At 36.5% G+C, this 27,261-nt stretch overlaps 1 protein-coding gene across 1 annotated transcript in view; it reads right to left on the bottom strand.

Moving 5' to 3' along the window:
• Positions 1-3,255: 3,255 nt before the first annotated feature.
• Positions 3,256-27,261, bottom strand: part of LOC109098840 (transmembrane protein 132C-like) — a 196,338-nt gene continuing 172,332 nt past the window's right edge. The window contains exons 6-9 of the mRNA XM_042730040.1: positions 25,854-26,062; positions 11,422-11,695; positions 9,874-10,065; positions 3,256-5,825 (exon numbers count right to left, since the gene is read on the bottom strand). Coding sequence (XP_042585974.1) covers positions 4,632-5,825; positions 9,874-10,065; positions 11,422-11,695; positions 25,854-26,062 — 1,869 coding nt within the window. The 3' untranslated portion in view covers positions 3,256-4,631. The remainder of the gene's footprint in view (positions 5,826-9,873; positions 10,066-11,421; positions 11,696-25,853; positions 26,063-27,261) is intronic.

Below are 27,261 nucleotides of genomic sequence, written 5' to 3'. Positions count from 1 at the left end.
AAAAAAAAAAAAAAACATTAAAGTTGCCCATATGGCTTATGTGCTGTATTTCCAAGTCTTCTAAAACCATATGATAGCTTTGAGTGAGAAACAGACTGAAGTCACTAGCACTCCATCATTCATGTTCACCTACATTCAGATATGGTGCATTAAGACGTCACGCCAAGTTTGACAGCATTGCTTTCTCACTGTCACTCATGCAAAGCTATGCTATGACTTGAGTTTGATAGTGCCTATTGCTAGTCTATTCCTGTGAAAAAGTGCAGCATGAACATTCGTCCAAACATAATTTTTTGTATTCCCCAAAAGACAGATGTGACCATTGCAGATCACATTGTATGACATGGATCTAATAAATTTGGGTACGACATGCATGCACGATGATGACACCTATTGACTCATACACTATGACGTATGTTACTATGGAAGAATAAAACATCATCAGCATGTGCTAGTGGTAGACAAAAAGAGCATGATGAATCAGTTGGAGTTTTTATGTGTGCTGAAAAAAGTGGAAGCGGCGAAAGAGGAAGGGATAAGAGCTTGAGGGAAGCAGTTTTATGTTTTTATTGGCTGGTCAGTAAATGTGGGTCGTAGCAGCAAACACACTGTGTGATGATCATTCTGAATTTCTAAAGCCTGAGACACACTACACAATTTTTGACTGTCTCAGACAAAAGACTGGCATTGTGAAACAATCGTGGCCATTTATGTGATCATGGCCCCTAATCGGTGGCCCCTAACCTCTCTAACTGTATAATATGGGACCACTGATTAGAAGCCAAGATCACAAAAATCACCACAATTGTTTCACAATGCTAATCTTTCATCTGGGACAGCTGAAAATCATGCAGTGTATGTTTTAGCTATCCTATAAGATTATTACAAATCACACTGTGTGACATAGATCTAATAACCTTGGGTATGACATGTATGCAGACTGTATGATGATGACATCTAGTGACTCGTAGGCTATGACGCAAGTTACTATTGAAGAATAAAAATTCATTAGCATGCGCTAGTTGTAAACAAAAAAAGCATGACAAAGCACAGTTTGGCAGTTGTAGTTTTTATGTTTGCTGAAAAAAAAGAGGAGGTTTTAGTGCCATGTTGCATTGATCAACAAACCATTTCATGTTGAATTTTTATTGGCAGGACAGTAAACGTGGGTCGTAGCAACAAGCATACTGTGCAATGATCATGCTAAATTTCTGTCACAGAAAGTGATCGCAGGCTATCTTTGGTTGCAAGACTGACAACGGCCGTATTTTTGTCTCTCTCTTACTGTACGCCATAGGACCACCATTTAGGAGCCACGATCACAGAAATTACCACGATTGTTTCACGATGCCAGTCTTTCTTCTGGGACAGCAGAAAATCCTGCAGCTCTTGGAGAGCTTCTGTCCTGCAGACCTCAGTTTCAACCAACTTAATTAACTGCTTCAGCTGTGTTTGATTGAAGTTGGAGCCCAAATCGGTAGGATGGTATATCTCCAGGGGTAGGGTTTGAAACAACATGAGGGTGAGTAAATGATGAATTGTAATTATTATTATAATTTCTTTTAAAGAACAATCCAATACCACACCTTGTTTTAAACATTACACTTTCACTCCAGCATTAGACATGTTACAGGAGATGTTATACAGTATATATATTTAGCTTTGCAACAAATTTATTAAAGGAGACGACATATGCCCATTTTTACAATATGTAAGTCTCTGGTGTCCCCAGAATGTGTTTGTGAAATTTCAGCTCAAAATACTCCACAGATTGTTAACCCTTTCGCACGTGAGTTTAAAATATTCAAGCTGAGACCCCGGCGTGAGTTCTTTTTCAGGCGACCGTTATTTAGAGTGTACCGCCTTATTGTTTCCATGGCGACGCGTCATGCTTGTCATGTGACACACCAAAGCCAAAATAGATCTGTATGACACATGGACCGCTTTTATTTCGTTTTTCCTGTTTTATTCAAAATATTCTCAAACATACTCACTATATTATGGTATATCTGATATTCCGATTCTGAAATGTGTGCAAGTAAATATATTTGGTAGTTTAAACACTTTTATATCGACCGTGTTAGTTGATCTATACCGGGTGATGGGCGCCGCCATGTTAGTTCGCGCTGAATCCGAGCTGTGGGATTTACAGCACGCAAATTCATAATTTTCCTCCCGAAAACACGTTAAAGTAGGTCTCAGGTAAACTCGGAGAAAGGCAGAATAAACTTTATAGTTACCTACACAATCTGTATATGATATTAATAAAAACATGTAGTCAGATTATATTTGTAAGGGTCATTATTGCCGTTTCCATAGACATCAGCGTGTATTTTACAAACTGTAAATGTATGTTTTTGCTAGTACTTATGTGTTTTTAAATATCTGAAACCTAAAATAAGCATAATATGGTTGAAAACACTGAATATTTGTGATAATATGTACAGCGCTCAGCGCGTCTGATCAGGCTCTGCGCCAGCCAAAGCGCGAAAGCGGATTTAAATTCAGCAGTTGATGACGTGACACACTGAACGTTCTAATCACACCGGTGTGATCGTACGCTTCAGGGACCAGCCAAGACTGATCACACCGGTGTGATCGTACGCGCTAAAGGGTTAATTATATCATTTTTAAAATGCCTATTTTGAGTGGAAGCAGAAACACGCTATTTTTCAGGCCTGTGTCTTTAAATGCAAATGAGCTGCTGCTCCCGGCCCCCTTTTCCAGAATAGAGCTGCTCATTACTGCTCGGAGCTGCTAAAAACGATGAAATACTCTTGTGTAATGACCACTAAACTGTATATTTGATTGTTTTCAATTGCAACATACCAGTGCTAATATTAGGTCTCTCTTTTTACTCTGTGCTCTGGAACTGGAGTGTTATTTTAAACACTAAAAGGCTAAAAGTCTCCAGTTATAGCAAAAAAATTAAAACCACTCAAAAGAAGGAGGAATCAGTAAAAGACAGAGCTGGAAACTTGACAGATGAAGATCAGTTGCATTGCAGCAATTTTTGTCTTGTTATAGGGGATGAGAGAACCTCAGATATACAAACCATATACAAACAAATATAGGCATGAAATATCGATTTGAGTTGAAATTGTTTGGTTAGTAGGATGTAATAAGTGGCATAATGTGCATTCAGCTGGTCATAAGGCCCGTATAGCTCTGTCTGGAATTATTTTCTGATCCCTTATATAATCTGTCCTATAACAAACTGGAACTTGTTTTTTTTTTATTTTTTTGTATTAATAATTAATATATTCTGTTGTTTATTTTATAAAAATATTTTTGGGTGAAGTAAATAAAATGTGGCAACATTTCCTCTTAGTTTGTCTTAATTAAACCTGAAATTTGCCAGTAACACTGATTTTTTATCTTTTCTTTAATTGGTTGGAAGTGCAGAATCTCTTCCTTTCCATCTGGCTCTCAGAGGTCTGATGCTGTTAATGATTTTCACTAAAGACTGATAGTTTCCCATTAATAAAACTGAGAAGGAAATACCATTGAGCACTTGCAAGAGGTATCTACTCTAGGTTAATTAGACAATAATTGGCATTTGTGTAGTGAAAGGTTACAATATTTTGGCTTGAAGGATTGCAGCGGAAATGTCACATTAACATGCAGTACAACCATTATAGAATTCATTTGGCCTTTTTCAAGCAAGACTGTTATCATATGCTGCATAAATATTGGCATCTTCAGACTGCCCTTTTTCCCAATGTTGGAGCTATTGTTCTGAATTAGTCTGGGATTGATTGCATACATTTTTTGGAATTTATAATTGATTTACTTTCTTATACCCAGAACATTTCCATGGTCAAAAATGACTGGAGCTGAGCTTTCTTTAGTACTTTAATAAGGTTCCTATCTCATTTGAAACAGCTTGTTTCTGACGCTTCAAGCAACAAAAGGTTATAACTGAGATTTGGGAAATAAAGTATAATTTAAACAGATCCTTGAGGAACTGTGTAATTGATTTAGTTAGGCAGTTCTGGGCTGAAAAACATGTTCACTGCTCAGGCTGAGGAAAAGGATTTATGACACTCTTTACCAACAAAAAAAAAAAAAAAAAACACAAATGTCAAACTTGGTGACTCAAGGTCTCTTGGTGAATAATCTAAATATATCCAGAATCTAGCAAGCAATACACTGGCCAGAAATGAAACTGGTAGGGAATCCAAATCCAAACCATTCTATGTGGACTTTATTTACAATGATTCATTAATATTACAATCTTTAATCTACATGTCACCATCTGCATACAGTCCTGTAGCCTCATAAGTGAGTGCAGAGCATTGGCAAGCCTGGAAATACGGTTTAGTTTTTAACTACAAAAGGTGCTAAAATAAAATCATTTAAAAAAATGAAGACAACATAATACAAATGAACATACAAAAAAGATTCGATTCATCTTGCTAAAATGTCATATTTTGCCATAAGTCTGCTGTTCTCTCTGTCTTGGCATTGTCCTACCGACATGTCAAACCAAAAGAATGCTAGACATCCTTTGTTATGTAATGGCTGATGTGTTGTGTTCAGTAAGGTTTATGTAGCAGTTGTTCCCTGGCTCGTACTCGTCTCTATTACAAAGGCAAAAGGGTGAGTTCAGTTCGCACACATTGATTTGACTACGCCACTTCCTTTAAAGCACTGTCATTTAGCCGCTCCATGTAGTTTCGTAGTTCCTTGGAGTCACCAAGCTCAACATCCTGACATACCCACTTAATGTCATTGTCAGAATCGAATCCCAACTTTTCCTTAGCCGGACTAACACTTTCCACTGGGATGGTGGTGAATGTGGTAAACTTCACACGTTTTCTTTTGGTCGTTGGCGAATCGCCTTTGCTGTCTTTTCCGGTGCAGACCGTAGCGGTTTCGGCTCCTCTGTGCACCTGGCCTTGAACATTCTTCTGCAAAGAGCCGCCATTGAGAAGGTGGCTCCCTTCCTCTAACCCTCCTAAGCTGGAATCCATAATGGTGATGTGTTCATCGGTCTGCGGAGACAAACTTACTTGGCTCTCCAGAAGTTCGGCGTCGTTTCCCAGCCACACCCAGTCGTGGGCGTGGTTCAAGCTCTCCTGGCCCTCAATCGACATTTCCTTGTGTTGGTACTTGAGAGTATATGAGATGCAATTGATGAGGAAAACCAGAATAGCCAAACAGAAGACGCCTAATAAAGCATACATCCCAATTTCAAGGTCAGTAAGTCCATGAGGTATTTGAAGGTCGTCCTCATCCACGTTATGTCCTCGGGGAAGGTCCACTTGAGCGGGGAAGTCTGAGAAGTCATTGGGAATGCCGGGCAACCGGCTCCCATCATCTGAGAGCTTGTCTCCGCCTGGTCTCCTGATGATTGCTGTTTTGGTTGTGGTGGTGATTCTTCTCATGATACCATCCTCCATGTCTGAGATGGAGCTTCCATAGTAGTGGTTGTCCATTCCGGTCCTATCCGGGAGAGACGGATTCTGTCTGCGGTCTCCTGGTCTGTTGTCCATGTCCTCATCCTGGCCAAAGTCACGCGGTCTCAAGGCGCTTTCGCTACGACTGAACTTCACACGGATGTTGCAGTTTCCAGCTGCTAGGACGCTCCGACGCCTAAATTTCTGACACACTTCAGATACCGTCATTTCCACATGCACCAGCAGACCTTGACCCTCGGCTCGTGCAGAAATAATTGGCCACCGGCCTGCTGCGTCTTGCCGTACGGACACTACATCCTCATCCAGAGAGGTAGCGGTCAGAACAAAGTGTTCTGGGTTGTACAGGTCCAGAGGAGCCATGGAGCCGTCACTGAACTGCAGCCACGCACTGATCAGCGCCTCCTACAGAGCGCAAAGAGAAATACAGAAGATATGTATGACTGTATCAATAAATAAATGCATGATACACTCTTGTAAATTTGTAAAAAAAAGAAAATTTTTATGTATAATTTGAAGGTTTTTTTTATTATTTTATTTTTTATTTGTGTTTTTATTTGTATTTTGAATTTTACACTTCATTGCATTGTGTTTTAGAGTTAACAGAAATGTCCATACAATTAATTAATGTCATGTGTAATGAGCTGCCAGTACTTATTCTGTTATTTTACGGATTTATTTTTTACAGTGTATATTTGTACCATATCAGCTATTGCGGGGGTGTCCCATCCTGCTACTGAAAAGGGCCACTTTTCTACAGCTGAACACATCTGTACCAGCTAATCAAGGTTTCTTTAGGATCAATAAAAACGTTCAGACAGGCATGTTGGGGCAAGTTGGAGCTAAAAAGTTAGACACCCTTAAGCTCGATATTTGATTGTGCATGGGAATTTGCTCTTTTCTTACTTGGATGACTTCGTCATCATCTAATGTTCACCTAAATTTAATCTTTAAAAAATCTTTAAATGCTATTTTTTAGCAGATTAGAAAATTAATATCCATTTTTTTCATACTGTAAACTGACTTGTAGTGCTTAAAATGGGTGTTTTTTTAGTGTTTATTGTTATTTTTAACCTACTTAGACAAAATAGTATTCAGTACAAGGGCACTGCTAGCATGTCTCAAATCTCAAATCTGTCTGTCTACAGTGGTTTTAGCCATCATAGGCTTGCAATGCAAAAGCTGCCTGGAATAAATATTTAACCTCATAAAATGCCTTATTCTGGCCAAATTTAGGTCAGAATGTTTAGAAGGAACTGTAACAAATTAAATCAAGCAATAAAATATCACAACAATGGTGTCATAAATTTTGGCCTCTTTAGGTATCTAAAAGCTGCAGTTTCAGGCAGGTACAGCTAAAGTACATGCTACTTCTAAACAAATGGTATGGTAACACTTAAGTATAGGGACCAGTTCTTACTAGTAACTAGTTGCTTACTAGCATGCCTATTATTAACACATTGGCTGTTTATTAGTACTTATAAAGCACATATTGTGCATGACCTTATTCTACATCCCTAATCCGACCTTGCTAACTATTAATAAGCAGCAAATTTGGAGTTAATTGTGGTGAAAGTTGTAGTTAATGGTTTGTTAATAGCACAAATTGGACCTTAAAATAAAGTGTAACCAACCTTATTACTAAAAAGTGCTATATATACTGTATATATATATATATATATATATATATATATATATATATATACTGTATATATATATATATATATATATCTGCCATATTGAATGTTATAATTTTCATTTGAATGGTCTGTCTCATGAAATCATAAGATCAGTAGCATAAAATCAGTAAAAACAAAAATATAACGAACAAAATCACAAAGTGTCTTAATGTTTTGTCACAGATGCCATTTCTGGAAAATGGAGATTCCTCTTGTAAAAAATGTTGCGAGTGACAACTATTAAATCATACCAATGCCATTAGTAATTTTTTTTTTTTTTTTAAATAAAAAACAAAGCAAACCAGTTTATTGACCAATAATGCATGTGTTAATTATGTACACATTATGAGTGTATACTCATCAGATCTATGTAGCGTGTCTGTGTAGGCAGTAAACAATGAGTTAGCTCCTTCGTTTTGTTGTGGAGCCCATGTGTCACTGCATGTTACTTTACTAATATACTGTGTCTGACTCCACACAGCAATCCTTTAATGTAGGCCATGAGATCAGAGGGGTCTCTGCTCTACTTGGTGGGTCAGAAGGAGTCAGATTAAAAGATATGAGGAGATAACACAGTGCTATTATGGATATGGGGCTGCATGTAGGGATTTGCAAAACACACGCATCTTAAGCTCTCCACTTATGAAGACATCAATGCTCACTGTCCGCAAATAACACGCTACAAATCCTTCTACGGGGGAGGGAAAACTCCCAGAGCACTCTAATCATGCACTGAGATGGCAAATGAGGGAGGTCAAAATTATATCTGTAATACTTTAAAAGCATACTGTAAGCTCCAGAGGGATTTTGCAGTGTATTTATATATTCAGGGTGGCAATGTGTTTTAAATAGTATTTTTTTTTAAATATCTGATTTATTTTTGCACCCTTTTGATGGCCAGCATTATTGGAAGATGGACTTAATTAGAGATGGACTGGTATTAATTAGTGCAAAGCTTTATGTCAGCACTTGAATTGTCATTTTTTTTATCAATGGAGATTCCTATGCTTACATTTGCCATTTCAAACTTTGTGCGCACATATCTTTCACAATGGATGCTTAACTTTACACTTTTTTTTTTCAAATGTGCTGTCTGCAAATTATACTCCAAAGTGACTTGTATAATGCAATTAACAGCAATTATGCAAAACATGCGCAAAGCAAACACATTTGGATTCGAGAAACCCAAGTTTGTTTGTATAGCGCATTTCCCCCATGCCAGTCATTTAAAAAAAATAAATAAATAAAAATAATTTACTTTAGACTTTTTTTTATTTGAAATGTTGCTTATAATGAATGACACTATAATTTATGACTGTTTAATACTTATACTGTATATTTTTCTGAATACCCCCCCCACACCTCCTCCCAGAAATATCATGTCACATACTGTATAATTGTTTGTGAGTTGCATCTCCCGTGTGCTTAATATAAGGAACACTATTTGTGTGATGCACTTGTTTATAGCAGAGACATTGCCTATGCAGAGTGTACCAAATCAGTCATTTATAAGGCTCCATTTCAACTACAGACATTTTAAGCACATTTTACATGGTGCACACCATCTGTGTGTTCTCAGTTTATTTTCAAATAGGAGACACGTGGCAGATCGCAGATCGGGGACAGCGCTGCACACCATGAAAGATAACAGTTACAGCTTGTTGCTCACATGTGATGGCGAGATCACAAGAAAAGCTTGCAAACAATCGCATACAGTGTAAAATACCATTTAGGATGCATCCTTTGTAGAAAATGGCCAGCTCACTTGGTTTTGAAACCCTTTTAGTGGTAATTGTGCATGAAGATGAGGAAGAATACATTTCTCTTTGTTTGAAACTTGCTTGAAATTCATGTGTTCATGAAAAACAGCTCTGGTACTTAATATGCATTGTCATACCAAGTTCCACAAGAATTAACAGAGCCTCTGAGACACACAAACACATGTATGTCTTGCTTAATTGAAAGGATTGAACTAACAGCACTGCGCTGATGCTAATCTGAGGTATGTCATATTGATATTGATTAAGACTGTCAACTAGAAGATAATTATACTGAGTCCAGGTACTGAGGCACTGCACATTCACCACCTCCCCTGAGACCATTAACAAAGCCATAATTAAGCATGACAGATGTAACCATGGGCAACCATAGTTACTTTCATCCATGGGTTATACATTACACTTGTGCAACAAATGACCAATGTAGAAAAACGCTCCTTAATAGGCTGTTATAGAAAGAGGGAATTGCAGTGAGTTTCAAAGGTGTCATTATATAATGGACTACTGTTAGTGAATGCAAGTGGAGCATTTTCTTGGAAGTATTTTCCAGAGAAATGCACACCAAACGGTTTTCCAAGAGAGTGTATCTTAAAATGAAACAACGTAATCAAAAATAAAACAAGCTAAAAGATGTTTTACATTAACATAACTTCTGTCCTGGCCATCATTTCACTCTGGTTCATCCCATTGCATGTAATTTTTATATGAGTGAACAATTAAAAGGGTTAAGTTCTATAGCTTTGTTGTCAACGAAATTGTGTCTTCAGCACAAGTCATAGACTTCTTTCTCTGATTTGTTAATTTTCTATATGGTTATTTCCTTTTAAAAACCTTATTTGTGTGGTGGTAAACGTCACATACTGAACTGGTGCTCATATTTAACTCTTGTAGCTTCTACAATGATATTTAATTAGATTTAAACATTATAACAGTAGTGAGCACCCATTGGTTGTTCATGAAAATGGTGAATATTCTGTTTTTGTGCTGTGAAATTACCTGTTTAGGTTTGCTTAGAACTTCCTGTGTAGTTGCTGTTGCGCTGATGGCTCGGTTACTTCCTGTGCTGAGCTGCAGGTTGAGTGTGAGACCACTGACCAACTGCAGGCCCAGTTCAGTGATGGTCACTCGATCATCCACAACCCTCACCGTCTTCTCCGCCAGGATGGAGTCTGACAGCGGGGAAAGGACCTAGAGCAGAGCATACACACAAAAGCACGTTATTAAATACAAGCATCATAAGCAATCTGGGTTGGTAGAGACTGCGCTGCCCACAGGGATTATCTCCAATTACAGGGAGAAATATCAAAAACACAGAGCTGTAAACCCTTCTAGTGATTGATGCAATAAAAAGGTGTTACAGACAGTCTCCTGCCTGCCAACACTTTCACTGCAGACGAGCATATATTAGGTATCTGCTCTCAAAGCAGACAGGAAAAACAAAATAAATTCAGATGACTAACGCCTCCTCAGACACATGTACGCTTCAATATCAGCCCACTTTACTGAAGAAAAGTGAGCTGTGGAAAAGGTAACATCTTAGTACTGGCTGTGTTCAACCTTGCAGAAAAAGTATGCTGGGAGTACCACAGTACAATGATGGTACTTGATGTACAGAATACAGAGTCAGTGACAAAGAAAAGTAAAAATCTTGTTTAAAATGTGATAAGTCCTTAGAAATGTACTCTTTGTATTCACATTGGTTACATGTGGTTTAAAAAAACTTTTATATATGAAAAGCTTCAATTTAAAGAATAGTTCACCCCAAAATTGTAATTTTTCTGACAGTGTACTCACTCTCAGTCATCTAAGATGTAGATGGGTTTGTTTTTTCATCAGAATAGATTTGGAGAAATTTAGCATTAAGCAACTTGCTCACCAAAGGATCCTCTGCAGTGAATGGGTGCCGTCAGAATGAGAGTCCAAACAAATGATAAAAACATCACAATAATAATCTACAAGTATCAAGCGCCATTTACAAATGAAAGCCAAAACAGTCCAAAACAGCTCTAAACAAACATATTGGTGGAGGACAACAGGGGATGGACTTTTTCACTGAAGAATGTGTTATTATAGATTATGGACACATATTTTACTGACAGTATAAAGTTACAATGTCTGGATGGATTTGTTTCTTATAAACCAGCTTTTCACTTCACAAGACATTAACTGATGGACTGGAGTTGTGTTGATTACTTGTAGATTACTGTGATGTTTTTATCAGCTATTTGGACTCTTAGTCTGACGGCACCCATTCAGATACAGAGGATCCACTGGTGAGCAAGTGATACAATGCTAAATTACTCCAAATCTGAGGTGAGAAAAACTTTCATTTTTAGGTAAACAATGATGCTATAAATGTCATGTGGCATAACTATCAAGTATATAGTAAAAATATATTTTCTTTTTTCACCGTGAATACACATTAGTGTACATTTTTAAGTGTATTTTTCAGTGTAAAAATATATTTAACAAATAATAATTTAAGAGACGCTTTGACTTTGAATTGGCAGACATAGGGTTTATAAATATCGAAAATATACAAACCTGAATGCTGGTCATGCCTGTGTCCATACCCTCCAAAACACGTCCCTCTCTCAGCCTAGCGATTCGTGGATTCTCTACTTTCAGGAAGTCCCAGACTAACTCTGTAATATCCACCTGCCAATCGCTGCCCAGCATGTGGGTCACCTGACCTCGCGTCTCTGAGGATTCAGCCACAAAGTGTGTGAGCACACGCACCATGGCCCTCTGGTACTGCAGTGTACACGTCTTTCCTCTCCGCTCTTCATCATCATCATCTTCACTATCCCGCGTTGACCTGGGAATGGAAAGGTTAAATGTTTGAATCTGCACCAAGATTACAGTCATTATTTTTAGTAAACTTCAGAATATTTATTACCCAATCATGTTTTGTTAACCTCTTCAAAGGTTTCATGAAAGATTTATTTTTTTAATGAAATGTTTCACAAAACAACCTTTTTTAAAACAGAAATCTCTGTTTGTTGACATGCCTAAATTAAGCTTCATTAGGCTGATGCACCCAATCATGGGAAGCTAATTTAGCATATCAGTTTTATTAAATGCTCTACGACTGAGTGACATTTACAAAAAGAGCTGGAATTACAGTGAAGCTTTTGCTTTCATTCAGAACTGTGTTTGATGCTAGAGACCACTGGATCAAGGTAAAGAGATTCACAAAGAACACATTCATATTTGAAGACAGAGCTTAATGTGCTTTTGCAATCAAAGATCAGTTTAAGTATTCCAGTCAAAATCACTTCATGAATGTTTGTTTATACCCACGTGCATCATCTATGGGTGAAAAATTAAAGTAAAGGTCATAGTCCTCTCTAGATGGTTTTGCGTGGTTCAGCAAAAACATAAAACCACTGGAAGAAAACCTTTCTGCTGTGTTTAAACAAAAGAGATTGCATTAAATAGATTTCTGGCTATCTGTGTGTGTGTAGGTCTGCTGGATCAGATTACAGTGTGTGTAGGTATGTTAATGTGGCAGATTGACTTTCTCAGCACTATAATTGAACCCATTTCATAATGTGATCACATACAACAATTACAGCATGAAAAAAAAAATCCTTCACTCACACGCAGAACAATTGTGTTGTTCCACCTCATTAATTATTTCTCTCTCTTACCACACACACACACACACACACACACACACACACACACACACACACACACACACACACACACACACACACACACACACACACACACACAAACTAAGAAATACTGCAAATACAACAGTAATAATTCTAATGTATGACTGCCAGATCCAATTCATACCTTTTTGAGGTATATAGTAACAAAGTACAAAATACTTACAAAAATACTTCATTACTGTATTTAAGTACAATTTTGCAATACTTATACTTTACTTGATTATAAACATGTGTTGACTTTTACTAGTACATTTTGAAGAGAAAATTAAACCTATACATTTCTTCAGACCCTTACTGCTTATGACTGCAAAACGAGTTTACATTAATATGAACTAACCCAAATTACCAATGAGCAATTAGTATATTTCTAAATTTTTTTCAACTGCTTACAGACAAAATCTTTACTTGTCACACAATCTCTAAAACCTGACACTCAAACACCAGAACCACACATCAAATCTGCAAAACCATACACTAATTCTCGGCCTTTGACACATTTTTGTTTATTTTTTATTATTTATTTTTATTTCATGAAACACTTTTTACAAAACACAACACACAAATCTCTATGTAACACAAAAATCTAATAGGAATTAATATTATGGCAAAGGTGTTTGCAAATGTTTGCTTTTGAAATGTGTTAGTGCTTCATTTTGCAAGAGATGTGAGGCATTTGGCATTTTGTGTGTGCATTTCTTGGATTTGTGTGTAAAGTTAAAAAAAAAGAGGCAACGTTTGGAAATGTGTGTAAGCAGTTAAAAAAACTGTTAATTAAAAAGTATGTCTGTGCTATTCCTATATAGTATATTTATTTTATCTAATAAACAGCACTATTTTGTTATGCTTGTAAATGCGTGATCTTAAACAACAAAAAAAAATGTTGTTAATTTTTGTATTAGATTTTTAAAAATATTTTCTATACATGTATTTTTATATTTTCTGTTTTAGTAATTGTGTTGTGTTTTGCCATTTTTTAACATGTCTGTATGATTTTTTATTAACCCTTGTATGATGTTCATATTTTTGTTACTCGGCCAGTGTTCGTGGGTCTGGTAGAACCGCTGCAGTTTTTGGTTTTTAATTCAACACAATCAAAAATTATATGTTAAAATACTCATTAGATGCTTACTTTATCCCAATTACAAGCAATATAAACAGCATATATGGTAAAAATTTGCACATTACTTTTGTTAGATCACATTTATGAATTAAAGGGCTACAACCTTGTGTGGGAATGGCAGGAGCAGAAACACAAACTCACACTTACACTCACACTCTTACAGACTCTATCTTCCTCTCTCACATACATACACACACACACACACACACATACACACACACAACACACACACACACACACACACACACACACACACACACACACACACACACACACATAAACACACACATAAACACACAAACACATACTAATGGTAGGCCCAGACAATAGGAGAACCGAGTGAAGGTACACATGATCTAAAATTTCCACTCTTTTACTAGCTCTGGGTCCAGTGGACCCGAACATTCTGTGCGTAATATAAATATGTAGGGGGGGTGTACAGTGAGTGGTCAATGAAAATTTGTTCTGATATATGTTCTTCACTGAAAATGAGCCAAGGCCAATGAGTCTGAGTTTGAAAAAATAATTCATAATATAAATTTTCTTTTGCTATTCTGCTATTCTGACGATGCTATTCATACTTTCCTGGACCTTGACACTTATTTACTTGGCAGTCAATGGGACAGTCACAAGCCTCCCAGTTTTCATCTAAAAATATCTTAAATTGTGTCCCGAAGACGAACAAATATTTTACGGGTTTGGAATGACATGGGGGTAAGTGATTAATGACAAAATTTTCATTTTGTGATGGAGTAACCTTTTAATGTTAATTTTAATTCAAGTAATGGCATTTTTTATGGGTTTAGTTTTAGATAACAATAATAACCCTGAAATGCAGGACCATGATGAATTTGACTGCACTTTAAGGCAGTAACATTCAAAAACATCTATAAATATGACTTCCAAGTTCAAATACCTTTTGAGGACATTTTACATTTAAAATCTTTTTTTCTCAAACTCCAGGTAGTCAAAATATATTGGCTACTTAAGAACAATAACGTTTGCAAAATGATCAAAACACTGCTCTACTTCTTCACCCTTTGTAAGAAAAAATAAGTGCAACCTTTTTACGACATGAAAATCCTACCATGGACTTTCCACCGTTAAAAAAAGCCTTTGTGAGAAGGGAAGAGATATTAACAAGTGGCGTTTTGTGATTTAGCCATCAGTTGCTCTGGGTGTGATCACAGTGTCAGGGCTCAGTTATTACCTGCACAGGAGGTCTGAAGACTATTCAATAAACAATATTTTCCACAGAGCAGACAGACGTCCCTTAAGGGGGCAACCAGCTCCACATATCTCTCTCACACAGCGTCATTCCCAGCGGTCAGACTTTATCATGCCTGCCTGGTGTTGAGAGAACACTGTTAACACCAGGCCGTAAAGTGCGGGCATGCCTGGCACTCTACACACTACAGGCTTGGCACAAGCACAAAAACGCTCTCTCGGGTCAGTTTCTCTCTCTCGCGCTACACGGACCAACTGGCAGCACATTTGGCAGAGGACGAAGAGCATTGCGATTCTCTCTCTCATACACACATATATCGGTAAACAAATGGATCATCAGTGCCCACTAGCACCAATCCGTAATGCTGTTACATCAGCAAGGTCATGCCTGTTATGCCACAATAAATATAAATGAGAATGTGTGGAGAGGGAAATCAGTGGTGAATGCAAAACACACACGCTCCTCTGCCACATTTTCAGACAATGAGCCAAAATTGACATTTTCTCCTCTCTTGCATGAAAAATGTCTCTGGGTCAAGTAAAACAAACGTAAGGTGAATTTGCCATTTTTAACATGCTCGTTCATCCTTGCTAAACATGTTCACATTGTGATAATCACAGAAAAGATGAATGTACTTTGGCATGCGGTGTGTAGACCGAACTGCAGCTGTGAGAGCCAACTCTAGCTCTGGCTAATGAGCATCTGGGCAGCCGAACACATGTTCATAAACTGCTGACAGAGGCCCTTGACTTTCTGTAGCACTAGGTGAGCGTGGCTAGAGGAGGCAGGCTAATTAGTCGTGATGTGCTGACGATGAAGTCCTTCATTTAACAGCATGCGTTTTAGAGGGTACATGTGGAGATGGAGTCATTTGGGTAAGATTTCAACAACATTTCATGCCCTGATACCTCAAAACAACCTTGCTAACAAGATCACAATTAACTGGAGCCGAAAAACCAATTGGAGGCTCTAAACCAGACTTAGTCAGCTGCAGGAAGTCTTGCAAGAACTTCTTCACCTGCAGAATCCTAAACTGCTTGCAATGAAAGCTACTTCATTGGCTGAACTTTTTTAAAGAGATATTCCTTCATCACCATATTTCATCATAATTTACTCACCATCATGTTGCGCCAAACCTGTATGAATTTCTTTCTGCTGTTGAACACAAAAGAAGATATTTTGAAGAATGTTTATAACCAGTTAGTCATTGACTTCCATAGTATTTTATTTTTCATATTTTCATCCAACCCTGCTGAATAAAAATTTAATAAATTTTTTTTAAAATTCTATTGATTTCCACTACTAATACCATTACAAACGATCAACTTTTAACCATTAAAGCCATTAAAAAAATGTTTTTCTGTAGTGTGTTTTGGGACATATTCCAATAGGATTTAGTGGTTTTAACAAGCCACCAATACGTGACCAATTACCAGTAGAAACCCACAGGCTCCATTACAGTTTCCATTAAAACCAATAAAAGTCCCAATATTATCAGTAAAACCATTGCACATTTTGTAATGGTGTCAATTGTTTTTTTTTGTTTTGTTTTTTAGCAGGGAAGTAATGTCTTTTAAATTATATATTATATTATCAGAACAAGATATACAAAAACATGTTACATTTTTGTTCAGACATTTCCTGTCAGACTCCTACTGTCCTATGCAATAAAGACAAGAAAACATGGTTGATAAAAATAGATAATTTTGAATGCTTTTCATTTATTAATTTCCTTACTGGAACATAATTTGATATAGTTTTAGCATACAGAAGTCGCTTTCAAACCAAGTAGGTTTTTGTGAATATGTACGAAAAACTTGAACCTGTTGTGCAATCTGCTTGGGGATATCTTTTGCCTTCACATGAAATCACACATGAAACCATGCACTGATTCCTCTTGAATGGTTGAAATTTTCTGACAAAAATGTGCCAAACAATGGTAAATGTGGCTGCACCACAAGGCAGTGACAGTCAAAAACGGTTTAATTGTGACTTTAATGGGACATTTTATAATTTACTTTCTTAAACTCCAAGTAGTTGACATTCATTGGCCAGGCCATTAAACATTGAGTGAAACGTTCCCAACCCTGTTACCTACGGTAGCAATGGCAGCATGGCCTAATCAATATTCATAAGAAAAACGTGCCATGCCATTTACATTGTGGGCCCCCATCTTCAAAAACTGTCTAAATTTAATCACCCATTTTCAATTATTGTTTGACTTAACTAGCAACACCAAGCAGTGTGTGGGTGCTGCTGAAGTAACTAGTATGATGAAAACTACAACAAGGACCCACTCACTCATAAGGTGTCACCACTGCAATGTGCATTATTGCCACAAGACTGCAACATTAGGATGGACTTTGGGGTTCTGTCACTGAATCAGAATACGATTGCATCAGGTGGCCATCTTGTTAGTGCTCTCTGAGATTGAGGCTGTCAGGAGGACGGCAATTGAGCCCCTCATTAGAGTCCACTCGATCCACACTGACAGACAACCTCCCACTACCGGAGACACAGATCTGTGAAGATCCTGCTGGTGTAGGGCTTTCTCACTTGTCTCATTTAAGTCCAACTTAACTAGTATTGTACAAAAATCATTATTATATACTGATCACATGCACCTTAATTTCAACAGAGATTTCAAATCTGTGCATGATTTATAGTAGATGGCAAATACACAAAACACATCACCATTACAAGGTATCAGCAAAGAAAAAACCCCCTATATTTCTAAATTTTAAAAAATAAATAAAAATAAGATCTTTCTCTGCATTTGCATTTCTTGGGTGTTGTTATGGTGTTGCTAGCTAGTTACTTGCTGCTCCAAATAAATAGAGCATACTCTTAAGTTTCTATGATATTTAGATCATGGATGAGTTATCATATGAACATTTGGAGGAATTATTTGGAATACTAACTAATACTAATCAACATAAAGTATGAACAGTAATAACAGTGATGTCTGCAAATGAAAAAATAAATCCCTCAGTTATAACTACAGAACATGAAATCGAAATAAAAACCAAAATGAATAATACATTTTATATTCAAAACTAGTGATACATAAATCTATTTTGTTTTATAGTATAATGTGATGTTCTTCTGGGATATTTATTGTACTTAATTTTATAAATTCATAAAGTCTAGGTGATAAATTCATCACCTAGAAGGCCATCGGAACAAGACCACGGGAACCAGATGAGTCCTCTGCACAATCTGACTTTGTTGCATCCTAGAATTAAACTGCTGGATTCATCTGGTGAGAGGAGAATGGTATTTCCCTGTTTAATACTGTAAAGCTGCTTTGACACAATCTGCATTGTAAAAAGCACTATATAAATAAAGGTTACTTAACTTGACTTGACTTAAAGATAAAGTGTGTAAACAGCAGAACTGCAAAAATATTTACTGCAAAAAGGCTTCCTGAACCCTCCCCTTAATTGTGATTAGACAATCAAACATATAGCCCCACCCCAAACTCACACTATTGGTTGCCCTGTTACAGTGTCAGAATGGGCAGGACGCTCAAAACAAACAGAACTATACAAACAACTATACCAAACAAATAGCACCACAGAGACACAGTGTTATGACTTGGTCACAATGGTTACAATTCAGTGAAATTTTGGCGATAAAAAAAGATAAGTCCATTAAAAAAAGTCCACTGTCCAAAATGTCTACCGTCAACAGTGTAGCAAAGTATGAAGCACCATATACACACAAGTCACTTTCAAACCAAGCAATAACCAATTTGAATGAAAAATCTGTGTCATATTATAATGACTGGATTTGTAAAAAATTTGACAAACAATAGTGAATCTGATTGCACCTTTGCACTTTTCTGAGAATCCAACCTACAATAGGCTTATTTTGCATATATTGTCTCTGCAAATTAAATTAGATGTCACACAAACCCTTCATTTAATTGTAATGTTAGAAATACACACATAAATCAAAATGCATAACAAACCGGTTGATGTAAAAACAAAGAAAGTATAAAGCAATTAGCATCCAGTATTCATTTTGCGTATATATATATATATATATATAGAGCACCTCATTAGCAGTAAACAGCTTTAGAGAGTGTATCCATAAATAAACCACAAAACAAGTTATTATGAAAACATTAACTTAATCTAACAAACCAGTATACCATGAGTTACTTTGGTGTACTGATAATCCACTGTGTGCAAACCATGAGACAGGGCCCCACCCACAAGTAGTGATATCATAAGGGGTCCGCCACATTGGGTCAAAGGGCCCAGATACCTGCCTTGGGGTCCTGCACTGCCAAAAATTTTAACCTATAAAGAGCTTCAGATTTTATATTCTGTATTCTCAGCTTCTCACACACGTCGTGAATCATTGTGCCACATGGGACGTACGGAAATGGAGACATAGAGGAAACTGCCTTCATACCTTCAGGATATCATACATATTGACTTTATTATATTTTGAATTCACAAGCCCGGGTGGATCCTTGTAGATTATAAGGAGAGATGTGAAATGTATCCCCAAACTTCAGGTTTGAATGACGACGAAATATTAGAGGTGCATGCTGGGAAATTGCAGCCAGGAGCATTTGCAATAGGTTTAAAATTATCAACCCCCTGTAATGTGGCTGTAATCTGGCTGTTTCATAACTCACAGATTACCTACTTTTACAGATTCACAGACTTTTAACCAGTCCAGGGACCACCACAAGCTAGATTTTCTTTTTATGCATATTTATAATTAGAAATGGTTTGATTAATAAATTTTCATACTCTGGCATGAATGCCGGGTTCGTACAGAAACTACAAAATGAAATTCCATGACTTTCAAGGAATTCTCAAGCAATAGTTTTTTGGTTTTCAAGGACTAAAATCAGCGATCACAATCTCATTATTATCTTTCAAATTCTAATAAATAAATGAATAAAACAAAATGGTACAAATAACATGCAGCACAAAGCATGCAGTTACTGTGGCAACTTTAACATTTGAAAGGATACTATGGCAAAGTTATCAATTTCCTTATTCAGAGTTTTTTTTATTTTTTTTTAATGAACATTTAGTATGATTAACCTGAAGAGTAAAAGCTTCATCATACACTTGGAAAAATTATGAGCTATATCACGTTCGTGGAAACTAGGGGTGTGACAATACATTTAGCTCACGAGATGAGACAAAATACAGATACTTAGTTCACTAGAACGAGACAATAATTTAATACTATTTTTAAGAAATTTTCAATAATACAAAATATTTGTCTTTTAATCACAAAAAGCAAGACACTGAGCTCTGCAAAACAATCAGGGCTCCAAACAAAAAAATCGAGTAAGGAGCCATTGGCTCCTATAAGAAAAAAACTTAGGCGGCAAATAATTTTTTAGGTGCCACAGAATAAACGTGTTTTATTTATTTTATTATTTTATTTTGTTTTATTTATTATTATTTTTTTTACATTTTAACACTTCAATCATACTGTCATGTGTTTATGTCTCATCTTTTCTTGACTTTATTAGCATTTTAATCCATCTTGTAGATAACCTGGGAACTAAGGTTAACTTAAAGTGGGAACGAAATGTCTTTTCCAACTTGAAATATACAGTCACAAAGAATTGTTCATTATCTGTACCAATATCATGGACCAAAAAAAAAAAAAAAAAACATCACTTGGCCACTGAGTGTAGTTTAGGCTCCTCCTCAATGCATCCTGTAAATGTTGTCATACATTCAACAGGTTAAGAAAAAATATTAAAATGCAATAGCGCATAAATATAGCAAAATGCTCCTCTTTATAGTTATTTTTCTATAGCTGACTGATGAGCTTATCGACACGGAAGGTTATTCTGAGGTAAATGTACAGTACTGTGCAATAGTCTTAGGCACATTAGTATTTTCACCCCCCAAAAAGGGTTTTAAGCCAGTTATTTCTATCTTTTGCTGTAGTGTGTCAGTAGAAAATATCAGTTTACATTTCCAAACATTAATTTTGCCATTAATTTCAATAATAATCTAGTGAGATTTTTGAATGCACAAGCAGTCTGACAACAGCCGGTGCTCCACATGAAGATCTGATCTCACCATCATCGAATCTGTCTGTGATTACATGAAGAAACAGATGAAACTGAGACAAATTAAATCCAGAAGAACTCCATTCTTTGGGGTGAAAATACTAACATGCCTAAGACTAGTGCACAGTAGTGTATATTACATTGCAATGTTTACACGTTTTCCACAGTTTGCAACACTGAATAAGCTTTTACACGAGACATTTCAGTAAGTTGTACTGTAAGCTCTCTTATAAAATAGCCTACCGTTTGATGTTAATTCATGTTCATTATGTATTATAGTAGTAAAGAGAAAGATTAAATGGGTTACTAGCTGCTTGAACTGAGGTTCTAAAGCGATTACGCCTGCTGCATTAAAGAGCACCAAAAAAATAAATAAATAAATAAAAAAATAATAAAAAATGTATTTATTGTTTGTATTTTCAAGTTTCAAGTTTCTCTTTTTATTGTCTCCCTTAGGGGAAATTTGTCTCTGATCATATCTGAGAGCAGATCACACACACACACACACACACACACACACACACACACACACACACACACACACACACACACACACACACACACACACACACACAAAAAAAAAAATACAAAAAATAAAAATAAAGGATTACACCGTTCCTACACAATCCTAATAATACACCAACATTACATTGTTACCCATCACATTACCCCCACCCACACAACAATTTCAATCACTTATTCAATAATTTGACAGATAATGGAATTAGAGAAAATTTGTATCTATTCAGCTTACAGATTGGAACCCTATATCTCCTGCCTGAGAGCATTAGCTCGTACTCTTTATGGAGAATATGGGTTGAGTCACCAATAATTTTAAGACTCTGCTTCCTAACACACCTCTCAAAAATGTCTGAAAAAAGGCAACATACCAATTATTTTTCCAGCTCTTCTAACCATATTTTGAAGTTGTGACCTACTGTAAGTTTAAGAGTCAAATTGCCAAACCATATTGTAAAACCATAACAAATTATAGATTCAACAGCCGATCTGTAAAACAGTAACATGATAGTTTTATCCACCCCATAAACCCTGAGCCTTCTCAGAAAATGCAAGCTCTGATTAGCTTGTGTACAAACATAGTCCACTTGATGACTCCATTGCACCTGAGAATCAAAGTAGATACCTATGTAAATACTTATATGTTGTTACCTGCTCACCTTCCTCCTTATTAACTAAAATTGGACTATGATCACCCAACAAACTCGGGTCAAAGATCATTTCTTTAGTTTTTTTGACATTCAACATCAAGTTGTGTTCCTCTCTCCACTGCACAACCCCTTCTATCTCTGATTTGTACATGCCGACATCTGAATTGTTTTTCAGCAAACTAAGTATAGCTGTATCATCTGAAAATGTAATAATGTAGTTGTTTATGTACCGATTCCTGCAATCATTCGTATATAATGTAAAAAAAAGGGGGGAACTTACACAGCCTTGAGGAGCTCCAACATTTGTGACCAATATATCAGAGAAAGTTGAATTAATTTTCACTTGCTGCTGTCGTCCTGTTAGAAATGCATAATACCATTTAATTATATAAGGGTTCACTTCCATCTGTTTTAACTTAGATAACACAATATCTGGAAGTAGAGTATTAAACGCTGAACTCAGATCCATAAACATTTTCAAGATGTTTTAAAATAAAGTGCGTCATAGTTTTCAAAGCATCTTGTGTACTTCTATTTTCTTTATACGCAAATTGATAAAGGTTTAATTTATACAGTACATTCTCTCTCAATTTCTCTGTCACAATACGTTCAAGTGATTTCGTCACTATGGACTTTAACGCCACTGGTCTAAAGTCATTATTTTCCTCTGCTGGATGAAATACCATCTGGCCCACTGGACTTTTTGGCATGCAGCCTTTTAAAAATTTTAGCAACAGCACTTGGGTCCACCACAATTCTATCCTTTGTGAAATTACATGTTACTGAACTAAGCAAATCTCTACATTTATCAATACTACCACTCCCAGTCAGTTCAAAACTATTATAAAAGTTTTTAAATTCATTAACTTTTTCAAATTAATTTCAAACCTGTAATTCTTTCTTATTTGAATTTAAATTTATTATTCCTCTCACAACATCCCACAACTTTTTAGTATCTGAAGTAGAAATAGCTTCTCTAACACGTAAATTGTGTTGCTCTCTCACTTCCTTAAAATCATAAACAAGGGAATCCGGGAAATCACATTGAAGCCAGCTCTCTGTATAAATGAGGAGACATGACTCGCGATATTCATTACAACCACTTACATTCAAACGCAGCTCGTCCATCTTATTCCTCAGTGAACGAGCATTGCTGAAGAGTATTGATGGCAGTGGTGACTTGTGACGTTTTCGAAGAAGTCGATGTTTAACGTCGCCTCTTCTCCCTCGTTTTCGCAACTGACAACGATGATCCCCTACCCCATGTCGCTGCAACTCCTCTGGAACACCATCCAACAGGCCTGGCTCCATTACTGCTGGTTTCCGTAGAGACAGTAACCATTCTTCTTCTTCTTCTTCTTCTTCTTCTTCTTCTTGGCATTTCATGGCGGATGGCATACAACTTTTAACAGCAACCATTCTCTGCTGCAGACCCGCAACACTCGATCATGTCCCCCAGATGCGGCGACGTCGGCGACATCGTGCAGCATACAAACACTCAATGTAATCAGCACAAGCAACAGCAATAATTCGACGGTCTTCTTCCTCCTTGTTATTTATTTTCGTTACACTTCAATACACCCACAACAAACCTAAACGTAGATCTTAACACGTAAACTCAACAACAACAAGAAAGAAAAATGCAAACTTTCCGCTCTCTCATGCCCGAGTCGCAGCTGCGCTGTGCCACCGGAAGTATATTAAGTGTTTTGGATTGAAAGTGTTATAAATTTTGAATAATTAAGCTTAGTGTTATTAATTTTCAATGGAGCTCAAGAGTGTCCACTCTGGAATTCATATTAATTTTCCTCATAAGAAAGCTTTCTAGAAAAAGCTCCAAGTGCAACAATCCAACCAGATGTGAGATGTATCATAACATTTTTTGATTCTAAGCCAAGGAGGAGGCCTATTACATCCTTTGTATCACGTCCATTGTCCTATCACAGATTAACAGCATTACTGTACTGACCAGAGAGTTTGTTTAATGGTTTCACACTCCAGAGCTGCTTGTAAGATCTGTTTCTCTGTGATTGTGTGGGGCTTCTCACATTCCTCCACTTCACCACAGTACAAATCGATAAGGATTTCAGTGGATTTTCACTTTAAAGTTTTAACTTATTTTTGTTTCTAAATGTTTATTATTTTTATCCTGAAAAATACTCTGCGGAATTATGCTGAAAATTGTTGTTATTTGTCTTCATATATCTGATTCTTTAGAAGTTTTCATGTGCTCGCTAGGGATAGACATCTCCTTTTCTGTGCCATATTCACAAATTTAAAACAATGATTGCAGCATTTTCTTAATTTTTCCCTTTTAAGTTTCTAACTGCAGGATCTTCAGCCTCTGCATTTGTAGAGCTGTCAACATTTATGAGCTGATCACAGAGACCATCCACTGATGTTATTAGAGGTTTTTGCTCTTTCCCAACCAAAAATATTAAATAAATTAGCTACATTTATTTACTTATTTACTCATTTTAATACATTTTTAGGGCTGTCAAAGTTAATATTTTACCATACACCATTCAAATTGACACTGGCAACAATGATGAACATATAATTCCATTTTTGGATAGTTTACTCAAAAATGAAAATCGTGCCAATTTTTACTCACAGTCATGTTGTTCTAAATCCACAAGGCATTCATTCATCTTCAAAGCTCAAAAGAAGATAACACTTTACTTTAAAGTAGTTTTAATGTATTAATTATGCCTTGTAATGCACTCTTATAATGCATTGTACAATCTCATGAATAATTGTAACCACTTCATTATAACACTTATCAATTCATTCTTACACTATGCATTTTATATTCGGTTATAATTATTTACAGCAAGATATAATGTATTACAACGCCCATTATGAATAATTATAATGCATTATACACCTTAATAACCCTTTATAATGCATTATACATAAAGGCTTTAAGTAAAGTGTTACCGATATATTTAATGAAAACTGTTCATCATATAAAATGACCCTTTCTCTTCAGAAGACTTAAATTAAACCACTCAATTCATATTGATCACTTTATGATGTCTTTATGAACTTTTTGAATCATTAAAAGTTTGGTGGAGTGGACTTTCAATGAGGGACAGAAACCTCTCTGGTGTCATGACAAATATCTTCCATTTTTGTTTTGAAGATGAACGAAATCTTATGGATATTAAATGAGAAAATCATCTTTCCTTTAATGCATTTGTTCACTTTGATAATATAACTGCTTAATTCTGTTCTTTTTGAAGACCGGTCAATTCAGGATGAACCTTTAAAGACCACACACATACAACACATATAACCCCCCCCCACACAAAAAAAAGAAAAGAACCCCCCCACACACACACACACACACACACACCACACACACACACACACACACACACACACACACACACACACACACACACACACACACACACACACACACACACACACACACACACACACACACAACACACACACACACACACACACACAAACACACACACACAAACGCACACATACAGACCACCTGATATACATTCATAGCCTTCTGGTTGAATGCTTGCCATAACAGATCGCAAAATACTACAATCAGACTGTGGGTTGAGAGGTACAGAACTCTGTGCGTGACGTGTTTGAATTCTGTGGAATTCTGCTTTTCACTGTGCATGCAGATTCAGCGCAGGTCTACTGATCACTCAATATTCTCAGAATCCAACACAAAGGTTCGTACCTCTGGGCGTTACTGTTTATGGGAATCCTCCAGCCTTTGATCTGACTGAGTTCGGTATCTGAAACTTCGATGTGCAGAGGCAGTTTGGGAATCCAGACCTTCACCTCCAGTTGGGCCCTCAGGTAACCATACGTGAAGTTCAGCAACATTCGGACCCGTCCTCTCATCTCCTTGCCATTTACATAGACGTAATCACACCTGTCTGATACCTGAGATCAGAAAAAAAGGGATGTCAGTGATGAAGAAGTGAGAAAAGCACAGTGGATTGATCTTCTCAGGACACAACTTTACGTTACCAAAAACAAAACAATGCATCTGAGCGAAAGACAAGGCATATTTGAATTGGATTGGCAGTGAAGTCTGATGTTATTGGAAAATATGGCCTCCATCAAGAGTCAGCCTTGACTTTCTGTCAAAAGTTAGTGTTGTGGTTTAAGTATTTTCTTGAGTTATGATTTAAAACAAAGAATTGTCCACAACATTCACCTACACAGATTTAGGTCACGATTAAGTATCCCACGTCTTAAAATTTCTGGGATATATTTTTATCTTGGCTCCCACAATCTCTCGACAGAGATGTTCACTGAAAAGTTGTTCTCATCTCTTTCAGTTGCTCTGTTGGTTTGTACCTAAAGCTAAAAGCAGTACTGGCTCTATCACATTTTACAGATACCCCAGATGAAAACAGCACCTGTTATCTTGGTAAAAGACTGAATGTATAACTGCATGTGTGTGTGTATGTGTGTTTTGTTATGGTATGTCAACTCGATCTGATATCACTTGAAAATGTCCTCAATTCAACTAAAATGTTTCATAAATTATGTTTATTCTAAAAATGTCAAACATTTTCTTTCAGGGTTTGGGTTGATCTATGTTTTTAAAGAACTATGATATGTCAGTTTAAACTGCCAAGTAAATGTGAACAGGTGATAAGGAAGACAAAGGTGAGGGGAAAGAGAGAAAAGTTTAGAAATATTTATAGTAGATCTGTCACTGTAAAATTTATTCGAGTTTAACACCTCACTGTATCTCCACTGACACCTCTGCAACTGTCTGTCATATCCACAGGGTGATCAAAGATTACCAGTATGTAACATCTTTGGAGTGACTCTCATCAGTGCAGAATTATGATGAATGACAATCTAGAGTGACACATGTATTCTGATAAGACTATTCAGACTGAGATCGCATTGCAAGACATCTGACCTGAATCAGATTTAGGACCACATATGGAAGTGGTGCAAATAAGAATCAAAAATATCAGATTGCATGTAGTTTGTGCTGTTCACACTGTCATGGAAAAAAAAATAAAATAAAAAAAAATAAATAAATAAATCAGATTAAGGCCACATTTTGCTGCAGTGTGAATGTGGCCTAAATGTCTTTATGAAAATATAAAAAATTAGAA

This window comes from Cyprinus carpio, chromosome B8, assembly GCF_018340385.1.
Source record: "Cyprinus carpio isolate SPL01 chromosome B8, ASM1834038v1, whole genome shotgun sequence".
In the NCBI taxonomy this organism is placed as follows: Eukaryota; Metazoa; Chordata; class Actinopteri; order Cypriniformes; family Cyprinidae; genus Cyprinus; species Cyprinus carpio.
This window is presented reverse-complemented; position numbering and strand designations above follow the sequence as displayed.